General features: G+C 37.2%; 1 protein-coding gene across 1 annotated transcript in view; it reads left to right on the top strand.

The window, feature by feature from the left end:
• The window catches only part of GPC5 (glypican 5), a 1,102,001-nt gene that overhangs the window by 31,158 nt on the left and 1,051,176 nt on the right, over positions 1 to 19,667 (top strand). The window contains exon 2 of the mRNA XM_032864162.1: positions 4,478 to 4,611. Within this exon, the coding sequence (XP_032720053.1) occupies positions 4,478 to 4,611 (134 nt within the window). The remainder of the gene's footprint in view (positions 1 to 4,477; positions 4,612 to 19,667) is intronic.

The following is a 19,667-nucleotide window of genomic DNA, read 5'->3' as shown; positions in this document are numbered from 1 at the left end:
GAAGTGAAGTGGGTTAGCAACTAAAAGGCATTTCAAGGTGAGATGGGAACTTAAAAGATCCATGGGGAAACCAGAGAAGGGGTTTAAAAGAAAGAGTAGGTCAGCCTTAAGGAGGAAAACATTTTTTTCTGAGACACTTCAGACTGATTGCAGGGGAGAATGGTAGAGAGCAGGGAGGAGAAAATCAGGAGGAGACTATGGATCTAAGTCGAAGATGAAAAACAGAGTAAGTGTGAAGGACTTTTCAATAGCAAGAAGGTATTGAAATGGGTTACCCAAATCAGCTCAGCCCCAGGGAAGGTAAGGTGACAGGCTAATGTGTCAGTGACAGGTCACTTTCAATGAGGTGTGGAGTCGAGCTCCCAGGATAGTGAGTCAATAAATAGAAGGGATTTGAAATTTATTTGTATTTGTTGGAATTTGCTATATATGACTGTACCTTTGGATACCATCAAAGATGACTTGTAAGTATATGGCTTGTACATTTTCTTCTGTATTTGTAAAAAACGTAATTACAAAGATGGTAATGGGAATAAGGATCTTGTGAGGCTGGTGTTTTCAGCTTTCCATCTGACTGTCTAGGAAATATATTCAAGGGCAGATATGGTCTTAAGTCCAATATGGGAGAGGCAGAGTGAAATAAGGTGTCCCTTAACTTAGTACTACAAAGTGGTTTTGATTTTCTCACGTTTCAAGGACAAGAGAACTGAGGTTCCTAGAGCTTTCATGACTTGTCTAGAGCTCAATGGCTATGATAGCAGTCTGTTTCTCTCTTACTGTGCTCCTCTATTTAAAATATTCTGCAGTATCACAAAAAATCTTAGTTGATATTTTTGCCACCAACTTATATCGTCTTCCCTTGTTTTTGTTACTACTAGGAGTCATTGACAACAGATACTTTTTTCCATTAAAGGATATTTTAGCACTTTGTGCTAATAATTACTTACACTCCACTATCACTATTTTTCGGCTTCTTGGAAATTCGCTTTGAGCCTTTTAACACCTTGGCCTTACACTTCTTTAACTTCTCACTTCTGGTCATTTGCCAAGCCCTGTTGATTTTTTTTTAATACACTTTAGTTTTTAGAGCAGTTTCAGGCTCACATCTAAACTGAGCAGAAGGCAAGATTCCCCATATATCCCCTGCCCTCACTCAGGCTTGGCCTACCCCATTCTCAGCATCCCCTATCAGAGTCAGACATTTGTTGGAATTGATGAACCTCAGCTATCACATCACTACCAGCCAGGTCTATAGCTTACATCAGAATTCACTCTTGATTTTGTATATTCCAGAGGTTTGGACAAATTTATAATGACACGTATCCACCATTATAGTATCATATACAGTATTTCCACTGCCCTGAACATCCTCTGTACTCTGCCTCCTATCCCTATATTTCCTCTGATCTCTGACAACCACTTATCATTTTCCTACATGTCATATAGTTGGAATCATTCAGCTTGTAGCCTTTTCAGATTGGCTTTTTTTACTTAGTAAAATGCATTCAAGTTCCCTCCACGTCTTTGCATGGCATCATAGCTCATTTCTTTTTCTTTCTTTCTTTTTTTTTTTTTTAAGATTTATTTATTTCAGAAAGAGGGGAGGGACAGAAGAAGAGGGAGAGAGAATTGCAAGAAGACCCCGACTTAGCGCAGTGCCTGATGTGGGGCTTCATCCCACAACCCTGAGATCATGACCTAAGCCAAAACTGAGTCAGATGCTTAATTGACTGAGCCACCCAGGCACCCCTTATTTCTTTTAAGTTGACTAATACTTCACTGTCTGGATGGACCACAGTTTTACCCATTCACCTCCTGAAGGACATCTTGGTTGCTTCCAAGTTTTGGCAATTCTGAATAAAACTGCTGTGAACATCCTTGTAGAGGTTTTTATGTGGACATACGTTTTCAATTCCTTTGGATGATTTTGGTTTTGTGAGAAACCACCAAACTTCCTTCCAAACTCTTTGTACAATTCTTTGTTCCCACGAGCCTTGAATGATATTTCTTGTTGCTTGACATCTCCCATACCCTTTGGTGTCAGTGTTCTGCATGTGGCCTTGTTGATTGCACTTCTCTTGTGTCTGTAATTCATGAATCTTTTCTTCACAAATGCTGTCACCCTTAACATTCAGAATCATTCCCCCACCCCTCAGGACCACTGCAGGAGTCCCTTAACAATTCACCTGCCTTTACCAGGTCTACCTCCCAGCCCAAATCGGATAGTGCCACCAGATTCATTGAGTAAATATCAACTCTGGTATTTTACTTTTCCATTCGAAAGTCATCAGAGGCTTTTGTCTAATAAATAAAACGGAGCTTGGCATTGAAAATGCTCCAAGATCTATCTCTAGCCTACCCTTCAAATATATTACCCTCTATAATCCTGTCTTGCAAGTCCAACTACCTTTTCTTCCCCCTTTTCTGGGTCAGCTTCATGTTTTCTTGCTTCTATTCCTTGAGGGTTTTTCCTCTTCCTTTCATCATTGTTTTTTGTAACAACATGATACATCTAATGAGTCTCCATGCTACTGGCTCGCTCTCCAGCGTACCTCCTAGACCTGCATTCTTCTTTTGCCATCTCTGCTGTGACGTTGGGCTCTAACTTTTCTTCACTGTTCTGCTAAAGGACCTTCTTTGGTCTCCCTCTCTCCACACTGCTGTCATGGTGATTTTTCTCTTGTGGAAATCTTAAGCTACCATTTTCCTGCTTGGAAGCTTTTCCTGTTCTCCATTTCCTGGAGCAAGATCTTTGGCTTGTTTTTCAGGTCAGATCATGGCATTTTTACATCTCACCTCTAGTTCTACCACTTTCTTTCTTTATGTATATTTTGTTCTATGTCAACTTGTGAAGTTGTATATGTCTTTGCTTTTCTACTCTCTCCTAAAAGTTTTCCCTGCCTTGTCCACCTGACAGACTCTTAGTTTATGCTTTATCTTGTTCTTCAGACATGATCTCCTGAAGCTTTTCCCTGAATACCCCGAGCAGAGCGAAGCTGTCCATTTTCTCAGTGTTTCAGTATTGCTTCTTGTGGTTGCTGGTGTCTTGTTCTATCACAGTTACCATTTTACATGTCTGACTTTTATCCTAACTGTGTGTAAGGGCCACACCTTATTTATGTTTACATCTTTAGCATCGAAAAGAATGGGGTGCAGTAGATATTTGTATATTTATAATTTGGCTGAAGTGCAATCAACCTCAACATATTCAGGCCCAACACACACTCCAAGCTTCCTCCCAGTGGAGTGGTCTTTTCCATGGAGGCCTTCCCTGGTGTCACTCTTTACCTTCTTTCAGGTGTCTGCAACACTGTGGTAGTCCCTCTCTTTACACACACACACATCTCACATTTTGATGCCTGGGAAGAATTTTTTTTCTTTCTTCCTGAGTTGTCAGCCCTTTAAGGAGAAAATCCAGTTTCTCATCTTCTATCTTTTCTAAACTTTAATACATGTTCTTTGCAAATATTAGAAGCAAAATAAATATGGGTTAAATAAACAAATTAGTGCATAATTCCTTTAATGTTCATTGCATGGAAAATCAAAGAAATTGATAACTTTAAGGGAACTTTGGGATAATTTACTCTAATGTCTTCATCTTACATCTAAGAGAGGCAAATTCAGAGAAGTTCTGCTACTGTCATCAATATCTCAGTGCTTAAGATGGAAAAAAAATCAGGACAAGAATCAAAGTCTCCAGATTCCTAGGCAATATTTTTATATATTTGCAATTATAGTACTCTACCTCTTAAAATGTATGAGCTATCACGTGAGTCTCTTTTACGCTTTATGTGGTAATATGTCCAATTCATTACTATTTTTCAATGATAATTATATAAGTTATACATTGCTGGATAAGTTTTTTAATGAATTTTTCACTTGGATAATTATTAAAAAACAACTATATCAACACTCATAATACAGGAAGAAGATATAGAATTATTACAAAATGAGATCTTTACACAAACATATTCATTATTAATTCTAGGAAAGGACCTTAAGAAAACCACTCTTAGAATTAATTTAGAAACAGACTGCATGTTCAATAGCAAATTATTTCATTTAGAATATCAGCATAATTATGTGATTGTCATAAATTGAATATAAAACATAAATAATATCTACTTTGGTTAAGTAGTCTTATTTATGCAAACAAGCAAGTTTATTAATATAGTTCTCTGACTCATTCTGTGTGTATACTTTCTTCATGTATTTTATACATGTATTCATGCACAGTATATCAGTATGCAAGGCATGGATTTATCATGGCTGCCACTTTATACAGATAATTTAATCCCCCCTCTGGAAAATTGTCAAACATTTTATATCTTTTTTTTTTAACCTTCTTTATGACTTAAAGGTTCCTTTTGAGGGATAAGTAAGAACATGCCATTGTTTTGGACTCTAGTAAACATTACATTCTCAGGTAGGATAGAGGATGGTTTCTGACTATCTTTTCATATTTTCTCTTTGAAAGGTCAATAAGATTTGTGGCCGTCCAAATAGAACACCTACACAAAGCCCCCGTTGTTCTTTTGAAGGAAGCAAAGAGAAACATGGGATGAAGATCTCTCCCAGAAACGATGAAGAGACGCTTGCCAACAGAAGAAAGTAAGACATTTGTTTTACAACCAGAAAGAGAAGAGAAAGTAAGCCATTAATTTTCAACAGAATAGAATGTATTCAATTAAGTAGAACAAAATACACTATTGAAGAAAAAAAGATCACCATTAATTACTTTTAAAATTCAGCAGTTGCTCCTATTCAATTAATTAGGAATATAAGTTCAACTTGAGACCAATAAAACTTTCTAATAAGGGACACTTGCTGTAATATAATATGGCAGGCAGTAGGCATACATGCTCATTATGCACTTAAAATATGGCTAGTGTACAGTGTCGGACAGCAGATCTCTAGGACTTACTCATCTTGCTTAATGGAAACTTTAAGCCCATGAATTATCTTTCCTTCTCCTTGTGACCAACAATACTGTATTGTACCCTTCAAATTTTAAGAGGGTAGATCTTACCACAATTAAAAAACAAAGTTTAAAATCTGGCTAGTGTGACTGAGGATTGAATTTTTAAATTTTAATTAATTTCAGTCTTAATTCTACATATAGCTACTGTATTGGACGGTGAACACAGAGCTTTCACATATATGATAAATCAGTGTTACTTCATGCTAAGCATCTGTTAGAAAATGGTTGGATAAGAAGAAGTTTCTAAACCTTTTATCTGGAATGCTGAAAATGGCTATCTGTTGATTCAAAATGATAAGCATTGAGTGGCTTGCTTCTATAACTCACATTTCTTTTTTTTTTTTTTTAAGATTTTATTTATTTATTTGATAGAGACACAGCAAGAGAGGGAACACAAACAGAGGGAATGGGAGAGGGAGAAGCAGGATTACCCTGAGGAGAGAGCCCAGTGTGGGACCCCATCCTGGAACCCTGAGGTCATGACCTGAGCTGAAGGCAGAGGCTTAACGACTGAGCCACACGGGCACCCCTATAACTCACATTTCTACTGCTATTCCCATCATCGTTTCACGTGTTAAATTAAAGCCTTCATTAATATCTCCTTGCTTAATAATTGGCAGTCAAACTGAAAAACTCTTAGAACTAAAGGAAACTATTAGTTTAATTATTTTTGCATTCTGTTGACCAGTGTATGTCTTGGCAAATACTATTTTTGAATTGAATTGAAATTCAGAATTCTATATTAATTTATTAATTCAAATAGTTATTTCTAATAATACCTTATGGCAAACTCAGTATGTTACATAGCTTTACTCTCTATAATGTAGAATCTGTCTTTCCTTTTGGGACAGTGCTCCTAATTGCCTCATTCTCTTTTCAGATGGACTCTAATTTGGAATAAAGATCTGGGGTATTGCTAGCTATTTGCTGCAGCTCAAAAGAATTAGCACTTTGTTTGCATGCAAAGTAGCTGTTCTTTTTCCCTCTAAACATCTATAGTGATCAGTAGTCTTTTCTCAGATTTGAGAAATTATTGTGCATAGCTTGGTATTTCACGTATAGTGGCTAGGTATAGTGTAGAGTGGTTCTTATAGCTTAGGAAGAAAGCTAGGAAGCTCTTAAGTCCTTAAAGGTCATGTCTGTTTCACCACCAGAACAACTCAGTGTTTAGAAAGACAAAACAAAACTGAACACAAGTGAAATGTCCAAGGAATAATGAGGGGCTCATATAAATAGCTAGTTTTGTAAGTATCTATCCAGACACTGAATAGACCTTGTTGTCACCAATCTTGCAAACTCCTGTATTTCTGTCCCTAACCAGCCAGCCACCATTAGCCATGTCCCATGAACCAGAGTAGATACATCATAGACCTGTCTCCCACCATACAAAGTGAACAACCAGAGGTAATTACACATGAGCCCACTTATGTTATTTATTTCTACACGTTTTTTTATTGTCACTCTTATATGGAACTTAATTGCAATGGCAGTATACTTCTGCTTAATACTTAAATATTGTGCAGACCTATCCATAAGCTACTCCTGAATTTTATTTATTCTTCATCACTCATAATTCTCCATGAGGTTATACATTTCAAAAGAAAGAGCTGGGGAAACGTAGCAGAGTAGGTGCTGAGTGAGTTTGAACTACTTTCTGTGCATCTTGTGCTTTTTCCACCCACTTGAGTCTGATTTTCAATAGGTCACTTCCACGTGATGATATATTGCTTGTATACAGGCTTGATCTCATAGCGTGGCAGATCAGAGAGCAGTTAGATCATCGGTATCTCAGGTTGCTGTGTCACTTGCTAACTTATGGTCAAGTGTGTAGTTTTTATCGGATTCGAGTTGGAAACCATAAGAGCCTCCACTTTTGATTGCACCTCATTAATAGCTTTTTTGATTTCAACTAGGTTAGATTTTAATTCTTTTATTTCTCCAGAGAGGGCTTTTATTTTTCCAGAAAGGGATTCTCTAATATCTTCCATGCCTTTTTCGAGCTCAGCTAACACCTTGATAATCATCATTCTGAACTCTAGTTCTGACATATTACCACTGTCTGTATGAAATCCCTAGCCATTCGTAGTGCCTCTTTTTCTTCTTCTTTTTTTTAATCATAAGTTTTTCTGCCTCTCATTTTATCTGGATAAGAATATATGAATGAGAGAATAAAATACAAAAAGCATGGCAAAGACCCCAGACTAATGTACACTAACCAAATTAGAAGAGACCCAAAACCATGGGGAGAAGAAAGGGGGAAAAAGAAATTTAAAAAAGTAAAAAATAAGAAAAAATATATATGTATTAGACTGGTGAATAGAACAGAGTCACCCACTTGATATTGAGTGTATTCTGGTCTGTTAGAAGAAACTACCTTCCAACATTTTAAAGAAAGAAAAAATCATACACACACACACACACACACACACACAAATAAGGGAAACATGATGAAGGAATGGAATATGACTGTATGACTGTAAAGATGAAAATTTTTAAAAAAGCTCTAAAAAGGGAATTGATAATATGTTTGTTGAAAAAAGAAAAAAAGGAGGCAGTAGAATATGATCAGGCTGGAGACTAGAACAAAGCCACGCACTAATTTTAGGGTATATTTTGATCTGATAGAAGAAACTGTATCCCCAAATTTTAAAGTGAAAAGAAACCTATATGTACACAAAAAATAAGGTTAAATACAATGAAGGGATAAAATATGACTATAACAATGAAAAATTTAAAAGATTTTTTAAAAAGTTATTGATAAGATAAAATAGTTATAAAATGTTAAAATAGGAAAGAAAAAAGTTAAAAAAACAGAATAAGAAAAAAATGAAATTTTTAAAAATTTAACTTTGAAAGACTAAAGGATCATGGGAAAAAAGCCATGCATTCTGTGTGTTGCTTTTCCCTCACTCTGGAGCTCATGAAAATGGCCGCCTCCCAATCTCTGGCCAGGAGCCGAGAGCTCAGGGCCCCACTCCTCATTGTGCCCTCAGAGCAAAGCAGTCAATCCCTCCTGTCTCCCTGGTCTCTGGCTGCAGTCCGTGCTCACCTGGCCTATGACTGAGCATTCCTGTCTCCAGTGCATGCCCCGTTTGGATTCCTGCAGTGTGCTCATGCGCTGCTCCTCCTGGAAGAGGAAGGAGGAGGTCTCTCTGGATCTGCTACTTGTGGGATCTCAGCTCAAAGAGCAGTGGCCTGACTATGCCTCGGATCACAGTTTAAGGTAACCCCGAGCTGAGAGCCCACTCTTTGGCTCTGTCTCGGCAGCCAGCTTCCCCGCTCTGATACTGGGAGTCTCTGCCACACTGAGACACCCCTGGTATTTTTGTGACCCCACGGGGCCTGAGACCACACTCTCCCCATGAGGGTTCCACCCCTCCTGAGCCTCTGGAATGATGTCCCTCAGTGGAGCAGACTTCTAAATGCTCTGATTTTGTGCTCTGCTGCTCTCTCACTTGCCAGGAGCTGGCCCTTCCCCTGCAGTCTCTCTTCCCATGTTTCCTCAGATTCACTTCTCTGCATACCCTACCTTCCAGAAAGTGGTCAATTTTCTGTTCCTAGAATTGCTGCTTTTCTCCTCTTCGGTCTCTTGTTGAGTTTGTAGGTGTTCAGAATGGTTTGGTAACTATCTAGCTGAACTCCTGGGACCTGATGATATTTAGGTCTCCTACTCCTCTACCATCTTGCTCCTTTCCTAACGGGACTTTCCAAAATCTCTGTAGAGCATCTTCATTTGCCACTGATACTTCAGGCACCCTTGAGTGGATAAGCTGCGTCTTCTGGACTGAATGTCAGAACAGTTTGCAAAATGCCAACCTACAGACTTTTCTTTCTCATGCAAAAGCTCCTTGGGACTACTTTATAAATGGGTTGTAACAATACACTCAAGTGTGTGTCAAGTTTTCTCTAATTTGCCAAGGGACCCAAAAAGCATTGTGCCTCTTCCTGAGTGCTAAGTCATCATAGAGGCAGAAATTGGTCTTTTACATTAGAATATCCCAATAAGATCTAGACCCCTGGACATGTAGGAACCCTGCTGAATTGTCAGGTCTTGAAATGTCAATATTTTTCCCCATCAGAGGCATGCACACGTCTACTCAGGCAACTAGGATGATGTGATCAATATTTTATTATCAGCATGGTGTCCTGTAGGGTGTCCAAATGAGCGAGGTTCCTGTCTGTCATGGAGACAGTTGCCCTGAGGTATAACAGTGAAGACATTCTTACCAGCTGAAAGTGAAATATTCCTAATTATCCTTACTAATTGGTAAAGAGATAAAAGCATTTGCCAAATTGCTAGCTAGATAGCAGGTGGCAGTACATGTTTTGATTTGCTCTAGCAGATACCACATACAAAGGAGGATATAAATGGAGTCACCCTCTGACTCAGGTTATGATAATCCAAACATTCTCTAAGCCTTCCTCTGTGTGCACAGATCAGCCAAGCAAAAGGAGTGAGCATTGAATAGACAGATTGAATCAAAGATCTTTTTATAATACTATTCCTGGCTAGTTTTCTGAACTCCGTTCTAATGGTCGATCTGTTGATAAGATTGGATTTTCTATGTCTACAATCATGTGGTTCACTGGTAGAGCCATTCTAGCAAGAAGCTTGCTGTACCTTGTAAAATTCTTATAGTTTATGCACTTGTCTACTTTCTTAGGATATATCCCCAGAAACTCTTGCTCATATTCACAAGGAGAATTCTTGAGTATCTGTGGTGGCTGAGAGTTAGAGGCGAGTTATATGTCCATGCAAGAAAAATGTAAAAATAAAATATATTACTTTGGAATATTAAGAGTCAGAAGGAAAGAATTTTTTTTCCTGCATCAAAAAATATCGTGATTAAAGAAAAAAAGGTGTTAAACAGAATGAAAATAGTACAATACCATTTTTATAAATTAAAAACAAATACATAAAAATCAATATGTATTTTTCAATGAAAGGATATGGCAAAGTACTTATATTAAATATATAAGAAGAGTATGAAAATTAATTCATGTAATAAGTTATGATAGTTTGCCAGGGGTTGAGGAGTATGCTTAGCTCTCTGTATCTCTGAAAATATGGGTATGTTTGTCTGTGTCTGCATATAAAAAACCACATATATACACTGTTATTTGTTATTTTAAACTCTAAGTGAAAGTTTTCTTTTTTTTCTTTTTTTTTTAAACCTATTTTCCAGGGGCACCTGGGTAGCTCAGTGGGTTAAAACCTTTGCCTTTGGCTCAGGTCATGATCCCAGGGTCCTGGGATCGAGCCCCGCATTGGGCTCTCTGCTTGGTGGGGAGCCTGCTTCCTCCTCTCTCTCTGCCTGCCTCTCTGCCTACTTTTGATCTCCATCTGTCAAATAAGTAAATAAAAAAAGATTTTTTAAAAAATCCCATTTTCCTAATAAAAACATAGTTAAAACTCCTTTAGTCAAAATTTTCATGAGAGCTAATGATACTCACTTTTTAAATAACCTTTTTTTGCCATTTCATATGCATAATTTTTTTATTATGATGTGTAGTGGATATAGTGATTACCCAGATAGAGATAAAATGTAATTTGCTGAAGAGTTTTGACTGGGGACTTCCTGCTATAACTCATTAATTGGAACAAAATGAAAGTTTATTGTAAAAAATAATATAGATAAGGAAAAATCATTGACAAAATCATTGATTACTATTTTGTGCAATTCATAAATAAGTAAAGTTAAAAAATTTAACATCTTCTGAGTTAGTTTTTATAAATTAGCTTTGTATCCATGGCAGGCTTTTTTGAGTTTCTTTATTTACCTTGGACAATTTCCATGAGAATATCTATAATAGAAGAACTATTTACAGATTTAAAGGAATTTAAAACTATTAAAAGAAAGCTTTGGATCAACAACAACAACAAAAAACACACCAATTTCTATAAATATAATTGCTCTAGTAGCTGAAATAGAAATTATAAAATGCATCATTTGTTTTGCCGGTATAAATGGAGATAAACACTGTTCTATGTTTAACAATTTAAAATACATTTTTGCGTATAAATAGTTCATAGTCTTTTAAAATTATACTGGCAGAGTTTATAAGGCACTTGGATGGCACAGTTGATTAAGGCTCTGATTCTTGAGTTCGACTCAGGTCATGATATCAGGGTTGTGAGATCAAGGTCTGTGTTAGGCTCCATGCTCAGTGGTGTGTCTGCTTGGGATTCTCCCTCTCCCTCTGTCTCTCCCACTCATGCACTATCTCTGTCCTCTCTCCTTCTAAAAATAAATAAATCTCTAGACATCGTTTCTTCAGTGGTATATCTAATAAAAAGAAAGTTATTTAAAGTTTATCTTTTTTATTTTAGTAATCTCTACACCCAATGTGGGGCTCAAACTCACAACACCAAGATCAAGAGTCACATGCCTTTCTAACTGAGCCAGCCAGGTGCCCCAAAATTTGTTGTTTAAATATACAAATTTGTTGTTTAAAATTATGTTAAATTTCTGGCACCTTGACCTAAAAAAATCATTTTCCAGTTTTATCACAGTTTAATTTATAAAGTTTTCTATTATTCAAGCAGTTCTTTTGAGGTTGTGTTACTATAACTATTTTGAATTAGAAATAATTTGACCAATTAACTTTTTTAAAAAAGTTATCCAACACTATTTATTAAGTGGTGATTAATTATATTTTTGTTTTTCAACTGAGATGTTTAGCCAATTTTTAAAAATATTCATTTATTTTAGATAGAGACAGCACACACTTGCACATATGATTTGGAGAGAGCATCTCAAGCAGACTCCCCACTGAGCATGGAGTCTGACAAGGGGCTCAGTCCCATGACCCAAGAGATCATGACCTGAATTGAAATCAAGAGTCAGATGCTCAACTGACTGAGCCACACAGGTGCCCGAGTCAGTTTTTTACAGTGATATATGGTGTCCTTTTTTAAAAAATAAAGATTGTATTTCTTTAAGTAATCTCTATACCCAACGTGGGGCTCAAACTTAAAACCCGAAGGTCAAGAGCCCCACGTTCTACTGACTGAGCCAGTGATACATGGTATCCTGAAGTAGTTTAAAGCTATCATCTTGTTCTTTATTTTCTCTTTACCCCATGTTCGTCATTCTTTTTTTTTTTTTTTTTAAGATTTATTTACTTAGAGAAAAGAGAGTACTGTGTGGAAGCAGGGGGAGGGGCAGTGGGAGATGGACAAAATTTCAAGCAGACTCCTTGCTGAGTGGGAAGCTTAACATGGGGCTTGATCTCACCATCCTGAGATCATGACCCCAGTGGAAAACAAGAGTCAGATGCTTAACCAACTGAGCCCCCAGGTGCCCCATGTTCTTTAATCTTTCTTTATTCTTTCTCTTTTCTTGCCTTCATTTGACTTTAATAGGTATTTAATTTTTTAAAAAAATCTTCATGGCTTTTTTCTTTTTTTTTAAGATTTATTTATTTATTTGAGAGCGAGAGGGAGTATGTGTGTAGACACACAAGTTGGGGCAGAGGGACAAGATGACTCACACTGCTCAGGACTCTGGGATCATGCCCTGAGCTGAAGTCAGGTGCTCCACCAACTGAACCACCCCCTTTAGGGCTTTTATATTTGCATTTCTTTATTATACTAATGGTTACCCTAGAGATCATAATGTGTCTTTTTAATTTTTACTATCTTCTTTAAATTAGAACTTTTACCACTTCATTGAACAATATAAGAACTTTAAAAGTTTTAGTCCATTACCCTTTTCCTATCTTCTGTTACCCTATTCCTAACCAAGATGTTGCTTCTAACAACATTTTAACAACTTCTGAGATATTACTGTTATTGTTGTTTTTAAATAGTTAATATTTACTTATAATAACTCATATTTTATTCTTTCTAGTGCTTTTCTTTTAGTTCTGTGTGTCCAACTAGAATCATTTTGCTTTATTTAGCCTTAGTATATTTTTCATTTCTTATTACTGTTAATGAATTTTCTCAGTTTTTATTTGAACACATCATCATTTTTGAAGAATATTGTTGCCAGTTCCAGAATGCTAGGTAGTTGCCAGCTACCATTTTAAAAAAACTATAACTGTCCATAATTAACTTCATGACATGACACTGTCAGTTGTATGGGAGGCTTAATGGAAACATTTAGTAGGAGAGGTAACTACAGTTGTTGCAGCTGCTTTGTCCTGCTCACATCCCTTTACCTGGGCATCTTAACTGCCTCCTGGCTGCTCTCTCCTGGTTGCTGATAATGCATGGCTGCCCTACTCTCTGGGGAGTCGCACTCAACAAATTGGAGCCATCTATATTCATTATCTATTGGTACTTAACAAGTCATTCCCAATCGTAGTACCTTAAAGCAACAACATCCATTTATTATACAATTTTCTGTGGGCCAGAAATTTGGGAGCTGCTTGGCTGTGGGGTTTTGGCTCAGGGTTTCTTTCTGGCTATGGTCTCTTAGGGTGATTGCTGTCAAGGTCAGGTGAGGCTGCAGGGCTCTGAAGGCTCGAGCAGGACGGGATACTATCTTTCAAGATGGCACACTCATAGGGCTGTTGGCAGGAGGCCTCATGTTTTCATCACAATGACTTCTCCTTGAGTTTTCTCACAACTCTGTAGCTGGCTTTCCTCAGTGCAGATAATCCAAGAGAGAAGGGCAGAAGCTGAAGTGTTTTCATGGTCTAACCTTGATGTCCCCACTGTCACTCCTGCAGTATCCTACGGGTTACACGGGTCAGTTCTCTTCCATGTGGAGGACTACACGCCATCTCATTCCCCTGAAAGATGGGGTTAACCTCCCACTGCTTCAACCCCTTGGCAGAGGCTCAAAAGCAGTGCCCAACGGACACCAGGGGATCAAAGGCTTGCCCTGACTTGGTGTGATGCATCCAGATGTGTGATGTGGTCCATGTGTGCAGTCTGGTTGTGCCTGAGACCACATCCCGACATACCTTCTTCCTGCCTACTCCATCCTACTTCCCTCACTGTCTCTTTCTCAACAGCGTTGCCTCCATCAATCATCTGCATCCAAATTCCTGTCCCAAGAACGCTTTTAGGGAGTCTGACCAGGAAATGTCTGAAAAAGTGCCTGAAATTGATGCAGAATAAGTATAAACTAAGGCAGAAGAGTAGTATCTTATCCTAAAAACAGATATTTCTCTATAAATTCCCAAGTTCACAGCCCCTTTGTTTTCTTTATCTACCTTCTCCCTTTGTATTCATTTCTAAAGAGAACCCTTCTGTTTAATACCTTGTCTTTTCCTTGCTCTATTTCTAACACTTGAAGAAGGACATCCGAATCTGTCCTTGGATCTGAGAGTTGTGCTAAGCCCCAAGAATAGAGTATGTCAGTGTTTTGGTGTGGAAGGAGGGAAATGAAACCATAGCACTGGATTCTTTTGGTGATATTTTGGAGACATGATGGTACTTGTTCAAACTACCCCCACCCACCCCGGTTTTTTCTATTTATGTAGAATGCCAATAATGAGCTAATTTGAGACTCTGAGTTATGGGTACATACCAGTCACAGAGGTCTCCAAAAGTTGAAAAAAATCAAGGAAGAGCGACCGTTTCTTTAAACATCCAGAAAAGCATCACTGTGTCTTCTTTTGGGGCAGAAACCAAAGCGGCACAGTTCTAGCAGACACTGCACTCCTGTGTCTGTGTAAACCAGCCTAGGCAGAGTGATTTCCCTGTGGCGGTTCCTGCTCTCTGCTTGATTTCTTGAAGTTAGCTGGTAAGAATAAGCTATTAGCAAGCTTAAATCGGTGATAATTAGCGGTACATTATTATTTCAAAGTGGTGTGGCTGTGCCAATTAAGCGGGTAATTAGGAAAACCCCAGGACAATAAATTAAGACAGAGTCTCAACACCAGTGCCCCATCTGTTCTCCAGCAAGCATTCCAATTAGCCAAACCCCGCATTTAAGAATGCGCCAATTAAGGGGATTAGCTCTATGCATGGCTGTGCATTGGGGTAATAGAGACTGTCCTAGATGGTTAGTAAAATTAAAATATTTTTGGGCTAGGAGAGGATTTTGATGTGAAAGTGGGGAAAAGAGCATTTTTGGAAACTCTGGATTTTTAATGTTTGAGACAAAATATAATTGTTTTATGAATTTTTGTTTTTTGAAATCATCCCTTCAGAACTTAATGGAGTATCATATCATCAGGCAGCTCCATGTTATTCTCATGTGTTTATTAAATCTTGATTTGAGTAGGAATTTTATAACCTGAACATTAACAATTTTATTTATTGAGAATGGAAGCTAAAAAGGAGACTTGAAACTACTTAATTGAAAGAGAGGAATGAGTCAGGCAGGCCATGTTCTGTTTCAGGATGTGTCTGTCCATGAAAGCAAATTAATTTTTACCCTGTTCATTGGGAAAGAACACAGCGGAGTGACTAAAATAATTAATTAAGCATAGGAAAAACTTTCAAACATAATCTGAATGAAGGACACTTAATATTATTTAGGATTATTGCCCAGATAGCTGGAATAGTTTCATATTACATAGGATCAGTTGACTTACAATACATGAATTTCTATCTACACAGTCAAACTTTATTTAGCACAGTGTTTTATTAGTGAAACCAAAATTAGTTAATGTTTAAAATTCTTGATGTGTGTGTTTGGGTGTATGTGTTTATATGGTTAAATCAATATTGACATACCAGGCTTAATGATGAATTGTGTGTATACAAACTCGGTGGATGAAAATATCCATAGGTCAGGAAAAAGTCAACACAGAGAAAAATTTAATATTACTTATAGGACTGGAGAAAGCAATTTCCAATCTATTTCCTAAAAGGAAGTTAGTGCTTCTTTGAGGTGCCATTATTATTTGTTACCTGTAAGTTTAATTTACTAAAATAAAAGTCATGTTCCCTTCAATGAGAACATTTCTGGTTAATTTAAAACAGTGCTTGGTGAGTGGTGGGAGCGAGGGCACCCAGGGCAGGACAGGCCAAGGCAAGGCTTTGGGTAGGGGGCAAAAGGCCAGGCCAGAGCAGGGCTGAGGAAAGGGGAGCTCCCAGGCAGGCCAGCATCAAGACCTGAATGAATAATGAAAAGCAGGACCCCAGGGGGTCAAAAACCAGGCACACAGGAAGAAGGAATGCCAGAAGGCAGAATAAACATATGGCAAAAGTTTAGGATAGTGGTGCTTAACCTTTGCGGGTCATGTATCCCACAGAGAATCTGATAAAAACTTCCCAGAAAAAGAAAGTTCATAAACAAATACATGCAAAATTCTGTTGTAGTGAAAAGCAGTTTGCTCCAGCTAAAACTAATATTAAAAATAAAGCCTTTAAAAATGAGGTTTGCTCTTACTTTCTAGATGTTCATGGAAAAATTAGTGACCATTTCATGACATATCTGAAACTAAATCCAACCAATGAATGATTAACTTACACTGAGCAGTATTTGTACCGAAAGGTATGGACGAGAAATTGCAATTGTGACTGGTCTTAGACGTGGCTGTGTGTACGTGTTTGGTATCTAACAGGTACTCATAAAATCATAGAAAATCATAGAAAGCAGATTTGTATAGTTATCCCTGGCTGCAATTAAAACTCTTAGTTGTTTGCTTAGATGAAGGTAGTGTTCTATGAGGGAGGGTGAGATTTGTTCTTAAATCTTTAAAGTTACGTTGTTGGTTCACAGTCCTTTGGTCCTCGAGTTAATTTGCAACATCTGTAATATTGACGCTCTCACCTTGAAGATAGTGTGAGTAGAAATAAGTCCTCCTCAAATTTCTCACTGCAAAAAGAATGAAAAATATACATATTTTTTCCCAGCCACGGAAAGAATGACCTTTAAATTCGACAGTTTTTTCAAACGGATTCTCCAAAAACCTATCTCCCCGTAGCAGCTTGGCCAAATGAGCTAGAAGCTTTTCAGTAGTGTTTATAATTGTGACTGTAGGGTTTTCCAATTTATATGGCTCAAGATATCCCCCAACCGGAAAAAAAAAAAAAAATCAAACTGTGGAGTGAGATTCTTCCTGCCTAATATACTTGAGAATACGTTTTCTTTCTTTTTTTCCTCCTTACAAAAAGGGAATCCTTCATCCTTTTTCATTTGGAAAGTCAGTAAACATACGAAGTTGAAAACAAATTTCAAAATCATCTCTCATTTTTTTTTCCACTCAATTTTTGGAGAGGTAAGGAAGATTTAAAGTCATGTCATACTGAAATTGACGATTTTTGTAGAAATGTGTAAAAACTACTTAAGAATTTTTAGCAGAATCTATGGGGCCTGAATCAGGATGATGAGTGAGGCTTATTTCTTTTACTAAAGTAGCACAATTAATTGTGTGTAGAAGCATCACAGGTGCTCAGTCTATAGCAAGAGTACTAAGCACTTTCTTCCACTTGGTTTTGCATAGCAAAAAGCATTTCCATCCGTTTAAATCTGTTAATGGCATTGGAAGGGTCTAAATGATGCCTATGATCATATGGGAAAGCAGGAAATAAGATATTTTTATTTTTATCTTATTTTATGTTTAAGGAAAATGACAGAGCTGCCAATTCCTTCACAATTGTCCTCAAAATAAGAGAAATGTCTTTTTAAAGTAGATTATATCATTTGATGGAAGCACTGTTTTTCCTTCATTTTGTTTTGTTTTTGTTTTCACTTTCCATCTTCGATCTCAGACACAAAGGTATATCCACCGTTTCCAGGGCATGTCATGATCTCCGGAATTGTATGTGGGAACTTTTACTTGGAAGTGCAACTGAAGGAAAGTTCAAAGGTAGTTTCAGGAGGATTCTTCTTTATTTAGGCCCATATTATAGACTTTCAGATCAAGGTTTCTTCTCAAAAACATGCTTCATTCTGTTTGATAACTTTGAAGATGAACAGGTCTAAGGTGCCCCTTTGGCTGTGTTGGTTTCACTCCCTTCCACAGGAATCCTGTTAGACATGCACACTGAGACTTTGGGGGTCCCACAGATTGAGTAAACTCAAAGGACTTATAATGTTTATTGTATTTGATTTTTTCTACTTTTTCCAATGTAAGCTAAGCCTTGTATAAATAAACAGATGTACGAATGATCGTGATGGAAGGCAGGATCATTATAATTCCCATCACATGGACAACATTTTAAGTGTCATACTTGAGCAAAGGTAATTTTACATTACTCAGCTTTGATCAGTAATATCCTGTGGTACCCAAACTAACACCTGGGTTACATGTAACATTCAAGAGCAATTTCTTTTTAAAACGCGAATTACCAGAATAACGGGAATAAAATTGCAGATGAAAGTAATTCATTTACTCTGAACCCTTTTGATTATAGATTTTCTGACCTTGAAGCCCATATTTATTCCAGAGCTCAGGAACACAAGTATCTGCACTAGAGACATATAGTAACAGGGGATGCAAGCAAGAAAAATTTATACCAGACATAGAGTGTCCATCAGTCAGATAGATTGGTAGATAACAGTGACCACGAATAGGGGATTGAAATCACAAAAAGAAAAATATATATTTAAAAAAAAAACCACAAGAAGGAATGAGGAAGAAGCCCATTTGTTGGCAGACTATTAAAGGGATAGGTTTTTTATTCGTTTTCTGTTCATGCTGAGAGAGGAAAATATTGTACAGAATATGTTCTCATATCCTCTAAGTCATGGAGCTTATAGTTAAAATATTATTAAGCATAGAAAATATTTTACTGCAAAAGAGAGTAACATTCAAGATTTGACCTGAAATGCTGAATCTCAAGATATACATACTCAATAATGATTTTTAGTATTAAAGAAGTATACTAGAATTGTGAGATTTACAAATATCTTTTGATTTAATCTTCTTATTGGTTTTGACCCAATCATCTCCTAGATTTTTTTTTCCTGTTGAAAAAGCAATAATATGCTTCCTGAAATCAGTAGAGCTGAACAAATAATTGCATATTTTTATTAAAATGAATAAAAATTGTGAGGTAGGAGAAATTATGTCTCACCTCTTTTGGGCTGGATGCTCAAATTTGTTTAAGTATTGAACATGTGGTCTTGTGTTTATTTTTATAAATGAGTTAAGATCTTTGTTTGAAGTCCTTTTTAATGGAGAACAATAAGTGCTTTTTGAGTACCTTTTTACAATATGGGGAAACGAGATGAGAGTTTTGAAGACCTAGTTTTGACATCAGGTTTAAATCACTCTTTAAAGGAGGATGCTTTCAGAAAGGGTGCTTTTTACTGGGACATTAAATGGCAATGTGTTGGGTTCAGAGCGTTACAGAAAAGTGAGGAATAGAGGTGTCTCTATTAATTGTATTGATGACTGTGAATGTCCCACTCAGAACTGGTGTAAAATCGCCAGCACAGAGTGTTAAACGTAGAGCCCATGTCAAAAAGGATGCGCTGTAAAGAGTATCTTAGGCTGTTGGCTTATCTCCAGAACTCCTTTGCATTTCTTCTTCCCATTCCTTCCCTTGGTGTTCCCCAACTTACTGCCCATTTAAACCCCTTCTGCTTTGTTGAGAAAGCACAGTAAATCATCTAAGGAACGGAAATCATGTAACATGAATAAGAAGACTTCCTATGAGGAGGAAAAAAAAACCCTGGAATCCTTTAGTCAGGAAAAAAAAAAAATCCTTCTCATTGAGAATGGTGTGGATCTTTCGGCTACAGCTTCCATAACAAACAGTGGGTTCAAATGGGGTTCAGAGAGTACAATGTATGAGTTCCTCTTTTAGGAAAAATAGTTTTTTTTTTTT

This window comes from Lontra canadensis, unplaced genomic scaffold, assembly GCF_010015895.1.
Source record: "Lontra canadensis isolate GAN:19392208 unplaced genomic scaffold, GSC_riverotter_1.0 scaffold26, whole genome shotgun sequence".
In the NCBI taxonomy this organism is placed as follows: domain Eukaryota; kingdom Metazoa; phylum Chordata; class Mammalia; order Carnivora; family Mustelidae; genus Lontra; species Lontra canadensis.
This window is presented reverse-complemented; position numbering and strand designations above follow the sequence as displayed.